We start from the raw sequence: 13,082 nt of genomic DNA, 5'->3' as shown, positions 1-13,082 counted from the left end.
AAAATTTTATTACAAAATAAATCCTTACGAATAACATTAAAATTATTTAATAATTACACGATTCATAAAGATAATTTGAAAAAATAAAATGAGCAAAACGTTTCAAATATGACGCAATGAGGATCAGAGTTTTGCTGCTCGATCTGAAACAGGAAATGTTTATGTAACATCACACCGATCACACAAATATTATATTAGGGGAAAAACAAAAAGTTTTGAAATGTAGTCTTATAAAAGCCTAGGCGTTGGTGCTTACCTGATGGTTCCAAGCATTTGCATTCCTGAGAAACAAAAATCAAACGTTAATTAAGTGCAAAATGTTGATACAAGGTAGTAAATGTTTCGTGATACATACTGCACTGATGATGATTGGCTTCGGGCCGCCTTTCGGCGCTTCGGCCTTCTTCACTGGAGACTTCGGCGTACACGTCGCGGCGCCTTCTACTGCACCACCTACATAAATAAGACAAGTATTAATTTAAGAACGAATTATGATATCTTGAGTATTGTGTGATGGGAGGACCTGTAGTCTAACTACTTATACTTATTTTTGTCATCTTTAGGTATCACTAAGTTTGACCAGAAAAAGGTTTGGTATTTGTTACTGGAAAGTTTTGTGACTTTTACCTATACAAGTGTAAAATTAAAAGTCACAAAAATAATAAGTAAAATAGACTGACCTGGACCCACGTTAGCACCTTCCACGTTGCTAACTTTGTATAACTGAAACATACATAAAATAATTAATTAATATTTTTTTTTTTCAGTAATTTAGGTATTTTACGAAAGTCGATTTCTTTTAGCTTCTAAGTAATAGGTGAAAAACGGACAAATTGTTCGAGTCGTGTTGGATGTTTTTGTTAAAAATTTAAATACACAGCAAAAAAGGAAATAAATTTTGTACTTCCCCTATTTGGTGACAAATAACCATACCCTGCCATCGTCACCGGCCGCGAACCCAGAAGACAGCGGCAGCACCTCGGGCCCCCACTGTTTGATGAAGTGTCCGAGCCGCGCCACGCGCTGCGCAGGAGTGGTCACCGTGTGCGACCCGCCGCAGTAGCGGTTGCATAAGTGTTTGTCTGTGTCCGATCTGTCGGTGACTTCTATGTTACAATCTTAATTTTCAACATAAAATGTATGGTTTTTGCATACTGTGTTTATATCTAATTAATAAAAAAAAAACAAGAGCGTAGCCTTTACGTATCGGTAATTGTATCGAGCAGTTTGTAATTTTAAAAAGTGATTTTAGATCTAGTCTCATCTGCCATTAGACCATGTTTCCTTAGCAAGCTTTCGTCGGTAAACCATTAAATTCATAAAATAAAGTTTAATAACTTCCTACCAAGAATTGCGGCAAAACATAGTTATCCTAATCGCGAATTAGCGATAAACACCGCAATCATAGCAAGCGCTGGGAGGAGAAACTTAAATGAGTCTCCGGTATTTAATACCAAGCGTTGCCGGTGTTGGCTATCGCTCTGTTGCTGCATATCCTTACAATGTAACAGGTTATCGCATTTTGTATTGCGTAAAATACACTACTAGGATTTATAGTTTGTTTTGCAGGTAGGCGCTTACTTTAATTTTGAATTCTATTGAAAATTCAGTAATTAAAAAACGACTGTGTGCATGTATTTTTCGTTCACCTGACTCTGTAGGGCTGTTTAGGCTGCATCTGTTTGTCGATGTGTTCCCAATCGTGCATGTTTCGTTGCGGCAGGTTGCTGGCCTGTGACTTGCGTATGGCGTCTGCGTGGGACAAGTTCAAGTATGAATAAGGAGGTAATATTTTTGACAGCATTTTCTGCAGAATTGGTCACTACCATTACCTTCTGTTTTTTCTCTAAATGTATTTGTAACGATCTTGAATATATGGTTGAAAAAATAAAAGTATTTCAACGTACCTAATTCGTAACTGAGGTATGGTTTCATAGACAAAGTAGCAGGCAGAGGTTTAGGCGGCAGCGGCGGAACAGGATCCATCGACATTATCGCCTTCGCATCGCACGATATGCAGTTCACATCCCTGGAATATTCAAGAGGCTTTGTACTTGACAAATGGCGAGTTGAAACCGCTCTACCGTCATAGAGGTAATTCTGGACAATTCCTTAATTTGTAGACTGGGTCAAAAACATTCGTTTGTTATTTTTTCATAATTGGGCGATTATTTTTATAAAATTTGATAGTTTATAAGCTGGATTTACACATATGATAGTTTTATCCCGATTTTATGTCCCCATGTGATCATTTTCGATTTGTTGCGGGCGTAACTTCTGGCAACAGCTAATCGAACACACTTAGACACTGATTTTGGCCTGTTTTTTTTTAATATATATTTATTTTTGTAACGTCAGTTCACCTGAGCAATCTCCTCTTGGTGCCGGCGGCCTCGGCCTCGCGCCGCAGTGCCGCCATCTGTTTGAGGTTCTCCTGCAGCTGTTTCAGCTTGTTGTTGAAGAAGTCCTTCACCGGAGACAGCTCCATCTTGTCCAGTTTCGTCTCGATCTCGCGCTGAATGTCGTCCAAGGCTTGTTGCCAAAGGGCTTCCTGATAATTTAAATTAGCAATAAGTACCAACTTATCTTACGTAACGATCTTGTGGATTTTGTGTAAAATAAAGCTGAAACTTAATAGTTGTTGTATTATCGATATAATTAGATCGTAATATTTACTTGTAATGAAGGTTTTTCGCCTATTCATCATTGTAACAAAAGGTTAACGCCCAATTTGACAGGCGCGGTTCAACGGTAGGACGCGTACAATGTCAAAAGAGAACAAACTAGGTAGGTATTACTTGCTACGGCTGAATGAGTTCACAAATTTACTCAGCCGTCACAACAGAAGCAATAAAATACAGTTGGTGGCAAATATCTACTGACCTGTACGTTGAGTTTCCCGAGGGCATGTTCTAAGCCTTTCGAGAGATCGTCGCAGGCCGTCTCGAACTGGTCGTGTGACACTTTGCGTGCCAACATGCGAAGATCAGCTTTGTCGGCCAGGGCTTCCACCATGTCTTCTCGATCGAGTTTGATTGTTTTTAACAGTTCGATTTGTTCCAAGAGCGCCTAAAATTTGTTAGAAGATTGGTGAGAAATGGTTAATTGGAAGTCCTAATTCAGATATTCAGTATATGTATAGTTGTGCATATTGTAATATGTATTGCTTTACATCGATATGGCCCTGTCTCTCCTGTTTTTCGCCCGCCAGCTGTAAGGCAGTCTTATGGACTTGTGCCAACTGCTCCTGCATTTCTTGCACAGTTTGGAATAGATCCATTAAACCTGCAACATAGTCAGGGAAATTGACAACGTTTTTGTAAAACAATTTGGTACTTTCGAGGAGATGTGACTTTTGTTGCGATAATCTTTTTTCAGAAACCAATTTGAAAGTAACGTGTTACCTTGGAGGTCCTTCACGATGTCGGGAGAAATCTTGCTACCGGCGAAATTCATACCCTGCACTTGTTTATTCAAGTACTCAAGTTGGTCTTGGAAAGAATTTAGCTGTAAAGTAGTAGTTACATTGAAATTTAAGGGATAATTCATTAAACCATGACTGATTTTATACTTCGTAGAGGCTTCTCCGAAGTCTTTAATAGCAAATTACATATAATAATCCGATTTCTCACTAATTTCGTGTTTTAATCAGCAAAAAGTTTTAACAAAACAAATGCCTATAGCAGCATAATCTAAATAAAGCCAGAACGAGTTGGTTGTCATGTGCAGATTCTTGCCTGATCGTTGACTAGGCCATCAGATTTGAAGACGGTCTCGCAGCACTTGTTTAGTTTCTTCTCGAGTTCGTTGAGTTTCTCCAGTAGATTGTTTGGTATCTGTCCCGGCTGGCCTCCGCCGTAGGGAGCAGCGACTGGAAACACATAATTCATGATGTCAATATATATGGATCTGGAGCTCTGAATAATTATTGTATCTTGATGTTATAGAAGCAGGTAGACAATGACTTAGATAGAATTCATTTATGGATTAGGTGTATAATTATGTATATCGATAAGTCTCCAATAGCCTGATCTTCGAAAATTTCCTTGGAAAAACGTATTAATCTGTCTCCTTCAAGTATAATGTAAGTTTGGTTTTAAAAACGAAGATCAAACAGCATACCTCCTCCTGTTCCACCGTATGGTTGGTACATGGGCGGGCCAACCATCATAGGCTGGCCAACGGCCATAGGCTGGCCAACCATCGTAGGCCCGCCTTGGACACCACCCGGTGCTCCGCCGGGTCCCGCTGCTTGCCCTCCAGCCTGCCCTCCAGCCTGCCCGCCAGCCTGCCCTGTGCCCGCCGCTTGTCCAGACGCGCCCCCACCGTAACCGCCGGACCCGATTAACACCGCTGATACAGCCGCAGGCGGTTCTGAAAAAGCACAGTAAGGAAGAGTTTTACAAGAATTGGGCGAGGGAAATGACTTGTGCGAGGGTATTTAGCTGTGCTGTGAAGATGTAGGGGCATTACTAGTTTCTACCAAAGCTGTGCGAGGAAAATGCGGAGCTTTAAAAATAAAATGCGCGTTAAGGTGAGATCTGAAGATGCGTTGCGACAAAATCCGTCTATGGACCGGCTGGTACAGAATATCGCAGCACAGTTCTCGCATACATACATTCTTTGCTTGTTTTGCATGCGCGGAAAAGATTGACATTAGGTACATATTCTTTACAGGCATCAGAAATCTCTTGCTACTCATACCTGCAGTGGAAATGCAACCTAATACGGGGCGAATAGAAGCACAGAAGTAAAAAAAAAAACAAACTCCTGATGCGTGCAAAGACGTTTCACAAAACACTGTTTCCATCCACCCTGAAAATGTTTCTATGCACAGTAAGTAATTATATAAAGGCTTTACTAGATAACTGAATAGAATCTGGTTATATTTTTGTATTTATGAAAAAACCTATGCATCATTATAAAGAAAATGTGTAGTTACCTACTTATTCAATGTTAACATTAATTAGATTCGCATCTGCCCTTAAAGTTGGAGTTAGATTGTAAAGACTCACACGAATATTAATGGACGCCGTAAAATTCTTAGGAATTAATAGTGTTTCTCAGGATTAAATCAGTAGTACTGGCGTTTGCACCGTGCTGATAACATCTTGCTGATATTAACCAGCTTTCTTAGAAGTGCAAAATGCAAAGGTTGTGTAAGGCAATGGAATTGTATACGTTTTTTAAATAGATGTATTTAAGTGTTTGTTGAGAATAGGCTTAGGTAAAACTTGCTCTGTGATGGTGAAATACCAATTTTTATGTACTTTATTAGTAAAATTCTATATTATTTATAATATCTGGTAAATATGTAGGAAACCATTTAACTAACCGAACGCATCATTAACTTCTTTCATAGACTGGCAATAGGAATCGGCGAGGGCTGCCAGGTCTTGCCTTAGCTGCTGCAGCTGCCCCCACACCTGCATGAGCTCCTCTTTAGTCACTATGTCCTGCGGTGGTATGCCGTACATCGCGCCCATGGCCTGCGGCGCGCCCGGAGCACCCACAGCCCCTTGCTGGACCATGATTGGCTGGCCTTGAGGGCCCATTACAACCATCGATTGTCCACCAGGCATGTAACCGCCCTGCACCGTCTGGACCCCGCCTGGACCCATGCCCACAGCGCTGTCCGGTCCGGCACCTCCACCGCCACCAGGACCCATTCCTTGTGACCACTGGCCAGGGCCTTGGCCAGGCGCCCCTGGAGCGCCCGGGGCTCCTTGAGCACCCTGTTGCCCTTGATTTCCGGCAAAGCCTTGACCTCCTGCACCACCTTTAGCTCCTTGACCGCCGCCAGGGCCTGCTTGTCCTCCAGCACCCTGCTGGCCGCCACCGCCCTGTTGGCCGCCAGCGCCTTGTTGGCCGACAGCGCCCTGTTGGCCGCCACCACCCTGTTGGCCGCCACCGCCCTGTTGGCCACCACCGCCCTTTTGGCCAACAGCGCCCTGTTGGCCACCTGCACCCTGTTGGCCACCCGAACCCTGTTGACCTGCCATGCCTTGCTTGCCACCCCCACCCTGTTGGCCACCCCCACCCTGTTGGCCACCCCCACCCTGCTGTCCACCAGGTCCCATAGGTCCGCCAGGACCGCCATGCCCGCCCGCAACTAAAAAAAATAAATAAACGAAAAAAAAATTACGGCGCAAGAACCAATAAGTATTTGATCCCAGTATTGTATAATGATAATGAATGGTTGAGGCAAATGGACACACAATTAAGGACACATTCAAAAAGAAATTGTTAAAAATATTAAGCTTCGAATTTTCTCAAATCTCTTTAATTAGTTTGTATTTTGATTTGCTTTTATGTTTATTTATAAGTCCTGGTATGATTCGAGGTCGTTTTAAATATTTTATAAAATGTAATAACGAGCGCTATTCCCGCGGTCAAACTGTCACCACAACAGTTTGTTGAGTTTATAAAATGTATGTTTTTTTGTTTAATACCAATAAAGGATTTAATAATAATAATAAGAACCTTGGCCGCCGCCTCCACCTGTAGGACCCTGGGGCCCGGCACTACCTGGACGACTTGTTGACTGGACCACTTCCTTGGCTGCCTGGGCCAGTTTAGAAGCCGAGGCAGACCTGGACATAATAATATGTACATTTTTTATTGAAATTGTAGCTAAGTCATTATTTGCAGTGATTGATTTAAAAATATGCGCCTGCCGCCTACGTACGGATGGCCAGTCGTAGCTTTTTGCATTTCCACTGTCTCCCCGATAAGGTCTTGTATCAGTGAGCTAAGCTTGCCGATACCTTCCTCGGCCGCTTCCAAGCGAGAGGACACGTTTAGAGACGTCCACATGTCAGTGATCGCCCGCAGGTTACTTTGGGATCTGTGAAAAAGTGCTTAGTAACGTTTACGTATACCTATTATAAAGGTACCAACTAAATGGTAACAATTTTGCATTATAAACGTTATTATGAATGTGGGTACCTGACATCCTGTAATATTTCCTCATTCTTGGGCATGCTGCCGTAGACACGATTCTTGAGGTCTTCTACTTGACCCTCTAGGATGTTGAACTTGCTTATAGTGACTAGGGAAAGCTTCTCAGAAGACGGAATGTGGCTCGGTTTGGTTCCAGAGCGCGCCTGTTGCAGAATGGCAGAGGTGACGGCGGATGGGCCCATGGGCGCGCCGTGGTGCGTGCCGCCGCCCTGTGGGCCGCCGCCACCCTGTTGGCCGCCGCCGCCCTGTTGGCCGCCGCCGCCCTGTTGGCCGCCGCCGCCCTGTTGGCCGCCGCCGCCTTGATAGCCGCCACCGCCCTGGTGTGTGCCGCCGCCCTGGTGCGGGCCACCGCCCTGGTACGAGCCACCGCCTGGCTGAGAGCCGCCCCCCGCCTGCGTGCCGGTCCCCACTTGCGAACCAGCCCCCGGCTGTGAGCCGGCCCGTTGCTGTGCGCCTCCGGGACCCCCGCCTCCAGGTGCCGTGGGGCCCCCAAATCCGCCGCCTCCACCGCCGCCAATCTGAGCCTCGTGAGTCGGGCTCGAAGATCCTATAAGTATGTACCTAGTAATTATCTCGTTTTAGTGTTACAACTACGTAACTCCAGATTTAATAGTTAACTAGCGACCTACCCCAGCTTCGCACGGGAGCAGAACTAATATACGCCACATAATTTCTTTGACGTTCTTTATTTTGATAAGGATTCATATCATCCCTGCATCGTAATAAAAAAACTTTGGAATAAACGTTGGAAATTTGAAAATGTAATACTTGTCGTAGTTGTCGTATTTATTTTGATAAGGTTTAGTACCATTTCAACAAAAACAGCTTCGCAAAGAAATTTGTTTTGGAATAAAATTATTAGCCCAAAAAATGGTTATAGTGAGTCAACCTTAAAAGATAGACATATGCTGTCTGAGACTTTCTTGTAGATCTTTTTATGGTATAGAACATTATTCTGATGTAGCTCTTGGGGTAAAGTCAGCATTTGCAATGAAAGCGTAAAAAATAGTAAACACATTTGAAATCTCTAAAATTGACCATGTTCCTGTACGAAATTATGCATAGATTATACTTAAAAACCTTACTCATGAATCACTTTATCTATAAAAAAAACCGCATCAAAATCCTTCGAGTAGTTTCAAAGATTTAAGTAGTCAAGAGGATTTCCTAGTAGACTTGACGACCTCCGTGGTCGAGTGGCGTACGCACCAGTTTCAAGGTGTCGCTAGCTCTGAGGTCCCGGGTTCGATCCCCGGTCGGGTCAATGTAAATATTCACATTTCTAAATTGTCTCGGGTCTGGGTGTTTGTGGTACCTTTGTTGTAACTGAATTCCATAACATAAGTGCTTTAGCAACTTAGTTTGGGTTCAGAACAATGTATGTGATGTTGTCCGCATTTATTTATTATAATTTATTAATAGGGACAGAAAAAGCGGTTCTGTTTTATAATATGTAGTTAATACATTTGATAAACTTATAGAAATACAAACATTAAATAACCCGCGCTTTAAACTAATTGCTTACATCTAGATAGAACTTACCCGGTCCTTGATGTTTCAAGTGTATTCTTTCCACTGAAAAAGTAAAACAAAGGATTATATTGTACCACGCCGTGCTTGCGATTTCGTCAGAGTGGAAGTGATTTTGGGCAGTATTTCTGAGATAAGCGTATATAGACAAACGAAAAACGCAAAAACTAAACTTTCCGCTTTCCGTGTCCTACAAAGAAAATAAATAGCACTCTAGTGCATTATTATTTGTATCTCTTTGTGTCTTTGTGTATGTGCAAAGGGACACAGGTCCAACATGTAGAGGTCTTGTTGAGAAATTTTATCTAAAATGTGATGGGGTATCTACCATGGGGCTTTATTATTATTATGTGTGGAAACAGATGAGTGCGTTTCTATTGTTTAGTAGTGTCATATGGAGAACATTTGACTAGACTCACCGACCAGCATAGTCTCCTTATCAGCTAGGAAGTTGTCTTTACTCTTTGACGCTGCAAATAAATGAAATAACCATTGAATTTAAAATAAGATATTATATGGGAAAGGCCTAGGGATGATGATGAGTTATTCTTATTTTTTCATTTATTATTATACCTTTATATATTATATTTTGGGATGTTATTCGAATAAAATACTTACGGACAACTTCTATGGGCGTAGTAGCCTGAAAAAAAACAGGGGAATTCAATTTAAAAACTTATTGCTTTTGACATTATTTCATATCATTCAAATTCCTTACCACTTACCTTATTTACCTTTACTCCTTACCTTATGGAGCCATTCAAAAAAGGCAGTACCTATAACTGTACGACACAAAGCCATAAAAAAAGACGCCAGTATTCATATTCTACGATTTTTAACTAACCATGTTCTTTTGATTTTGTTACATGTTAGTGAAATGTTTTTTTCATACCCCTGTATCGATGACGAACTCGCTGATCGCTATAGTCTGTCCGGTTTCCCCCGGCTTGACCGGCAGGGCAGCCACGCTGCCGCGCAGCTCGACGTGCTTGCCCAGCACGCGCATCTGCTGCGCGAGGCAGTGCAATACAGTCTGCAGCATGTTGAAGTCCACGATGCCCACCTATACCAAAGAGAAGATGAGAGAAAAACAAGACTTAAAAAAGAACAACAAGACGCTAGTAATTTAAGTAACGTTGGAGATTATAAGTTCTGGGGCTGATTGTTTGCGTGATGGTATTTTCTTTATATCCAAGATTGTTTTAGGTTTCGGAGTGTGTGCTTAGTTACGTTTGCCATCTTTTTTTCGTCGTTTTTGTTGATCTACTCCAAAAAATATGTAACCTTGTATTCAATTCGATTGCAGATAATTATGATGAAAATTGGTAAAAAACCAAGTTACTTCAAATCTAATAAAATAAATACTGTAGACCAATAAGATTAAATATTCCATATGAACTTCAGCCAGGTAATCCATAAAAAATATCGACTACACAGATCAATGCATTTTTTCCCGTTACGCATTCCCACTGTACCAGTCTTCTTTATCATTTTGAATTCACTTACTAAAGGAAATCAATAGCTATAAAAGGAATATTTTTCCCAACATCTCGATTGGAAATTTTCAATGAAAACTGTGGGAATGCTCCGGCAAAAATGCAGCGCATATCCCGCGAGCGACGTCGAAAGTATTTGTATCGATTGTTATAAGAATGATAGACATCTCGTGGATAACATTCCAGATATAGAAAGGTATTTGACCTCCGAGAAACACGGCCAAAACAAATTCTTACAGTAAATTGATAAGTAGGCCACATTCCTACAGAATTCCGCTATTTCATGGGCCATTTTTGGGATAACAATTTTTGCAGTGTTGATTCCTTGTCAAATACACCTTCTTAAATATATAATATTAAATATTGTGTTTTTACCTCGGGAGTCCCGATAGCTAGATCGATCATCTCTGATATATTCAGCAAAACAGCCTCATCTGCAGAAAATGTGAACAAAAATAATGTTATGCTGGAGGAAAATTTGTTGGAAGGTCAGGGAAGGATATTTCAAAGCGATTCGCGAGTTACAGTTATATTAGAGTTACATTTTCGGTTGCCAAGAAGGGAATTATCTAACACAAGACATACGATTCGACGAAAGAGGAACGAAAACTAAGATAGCGACTGTAAAGCTTAGGACATTTAATATCACTGGAGACCTGATATATCGACATGGCAAAGTTATGCCGAAAATGGTAGCCATTGAGATATAGAAATAGGTGAGTAAGAAAACCAGCAATCTTGTGGAACTAGGATAACTGTGATAAAATATTCATTTAGTTAAGCTGGCAGCACTGGCAGTCAAGTCATATTTTGATAAGTCTACGAAGATGCTCATTAGTTAGTTGACCAAGCTCGTTAATCATCGCATTGATATTATCCAGCTATATTGTTTGTGAACCTATCATAATGTCGTATAAATAATGTATTAGGCCGCAAAAGACAAATTACGGTAATTACAGCTGAGTTATGGGTAATTTAAGGCAATTTCAGATTTTGGTAGAGTAGTGCTTTCACAGCTAAAGTTTCATCGATAGTTTTCTTTAGAGTAATCTGGTCGGAATATTACGGAATTAGGCCAGACTATCGAAGAACATGCTTATGTTAGGTTAGACACATCATGTACTATATTTACCAGCAGCCATATTATTTTTTTATGATAACTTGCTTCTTATCAAACAATTTTATAGATTTTACAATACAAACTAAAATAAATCGAAAATATTTAACAAGACTTGTACAAAATTTTAGTAAATATTGAGAAAATGTACTGAAATAAAACTCATTGACGTTTTAATGATTCTTTTTTTATTTGCAGTTCAATAGCCCGTCTGTAATTTCGCTTAAAAACTTTTTGTTCGATCTTGTAGGCTTAAAAAGATATTGAAAGCAGCAAGAGGTTGCAACCGTTGCGTTGATTTATTTATTGGTCTTATATCATTTAAATGATTCTTACCTTTTAAGTTTCTCATAATTTTAACCTTATTATAAGATATATATATTTCTTCTAGGCTTAGCTATTTTTACAATGGAATATATGTAGATTCCAAAAGAATTATTAATTCTTATAGTTCAATTTGCACGATGGAATCTTAACACATGTGTGAAGTCATGACCGACTCGATTAGGCAAAAAATGCAAATATGCAGCTTTGCTTAGCTTTTGGCAAGTTAAAATTCAAATAACTTAAGTAAAGGTTTTCCAGCTATCGTGGAAGGCAGTGCGTGAGCCACGATACCGATCAGACTGTGTTGCACTTGAAGTGCTCAAAGTATCCATTTGCCCGCAAGTAAAAGGATTTAAATGTAGTGAAACTACTGGCAGGGAATTGAGAAGAAAATTACAATTAAGATACAATGTTAAAAGCTCGCAGGCAAATTGCATTTTTAAAGCGTGGCATGAATGGTACAATTGGGCACGCGTTTAACTTTTGTTTCAAGAAAAGATCTGACTGACTTGTCAATTCTATGCATTTGAGTGTTCAGCCTTAGCACTCGGAGAAAATAATCGTAACTACAGAACCAGCTATTTGTCATTAAAATCGAGTGCATAAAGATAGTACTTGTACTGCGTGGTGACACTTTGGTGTCTGTTAACTTTTTCAGTTGTTTTTTACAATCGCAAGAGTGCACGCAAGAGCTAATGGTTTGAGTTGTGACTAGGAAACCTGTTTAAAGTGCTGAAGACGGGCGACGGGCGTGGTGGCGCTGTGGCCGGGGCCTGCAGTTCGTTACGCTTGAAACTTACAACAAAACCGATAAGTTTAGCCTTTGTGTTGGTACAGATGGAGTAAATGGTATCGGCAGTTCTAACTATTTTGTAGTGCTCATTGGATCAATTGCAAGAGCGCTGAGCTGGCTATACTCATACTTCCTTTTTTTCCGTTACTTAAGTTTTTAAGTAACTGAGTTTTCAGTACCTTATTATTTGATACATATAAGACGGTTTATCAACCCACGGACTCCAAACACACTTCTGAATTCTAGTTCCTGCGCTAAATCCTAGTTCAAACAGGATACCCCAGACTACTTTATTTCAAAAATAAAATATTAGTACAAGGACTATGTGCGCAGGCTCGCCGGAGTTCGCCAGCTTTGCTCTTTTTGCTTTTGCTCTGAGCGAGGAAACTGCGGACAGTATTTATAGCCCAGTTTTAATATAAATTTTCTCTGTCCTCGGAACTTGTGGTTGGATAATGTACAACAAATTAGTAGGTGTAAAGTAATATCCTCTCTTTAACTTGGTTAACCTCGTCCAAGTTTAATATAACAGGTATTAATAGCGCGTGTCGTCTAACATTTTGGAAATATGTTAAGTTGAATGGAATTTTACCGATCTGATGCAATATCCTGTTGAATTTAATTTCGGTTCCGACTACACTCTTAGTTGGTCCATGTATGTACTGAGAACAATAAAGTAATAAAGACCGCGCATGAATCTTATTATTGACACCTGTGTGCAGTGCAGCACGTAGTCTCCGACAAACGTCACGAGCATTACATTATGCGGTAATCTTATCACGTAAGGAAGCACCTCGAGCCGTTTCAGTTTTCCAATGAACGGTTTCATTATTCAACAGAAACGCTTAGTCATAAT

At 40.7% G+C, this 13,082-nt stretch overlaps 1 protein-coding gene across 1 annotated transcript; it reads right to left on the bottom strand.

Moving 5' to 3' along the window:
* Window positions 1–52: 52 nt before the first annotated feature.
* Window positions 53–11,830, bottom strand: LOC113493025 (collagen alpha-1(III) chain-like). The gene is made up of 23 exons (XM_026870798.1): window positions 11,443–11,830; window positions 10,365–10,423; window positions 9,386–9,556; window positions 9,112–9,136; window positions 8,913–8,963; window positions 8,506–8,538; window positions 6,949–7,510; window positions 6,689–6,847; window positions 6,484–6,593; window positions 5,336–6,112; window positions 4,123–4,374; window positions 3,738–3,871; window positions 3,405–3,507; window positions 3,173–3,285; window positions 2,884–3,069; window positions 2,364–2,551; window positions 1,908–2,029; window positions 1,650–1,752; window positions 934–1,093; window positions 681–723; window positions 356–453; window positions 257–281; window positions 53–143 (listed from the first exon to the last, which is right to left on the bottom strand). Exons 1-23 carry the CDS (start codon window positions 11,456–11,458, stop codon window positions 124–126), a joined length of 3,510 nt encoding a protein of 1,169 aa, XP_026726599.1. The 5' UTR covers window positions 11,459–11,830; the 3' UTR covers window positions 53–123.
* Window positions 11,831–13,082: the final 1,252 nt, after the last annotated feature.

Source organism: Trichoplusia ni, chromosome 4 (assembly GCF_003590095.1).
Source record: "Trichoplusia ni isolate ovarian cell line Hi5 chromosome 4, tn1, whole genome shotgun sequence".
Taxonomy (NCBI): Eukaryota; Metazoa; Arthropoda; class Insecta; order Lepidoptera; family Noctuidae; genus Trichoplusia; species Trichoplusia ni.
This window is presented reverse-complemented; position numbering and strand designations above follow the sequence as displayed.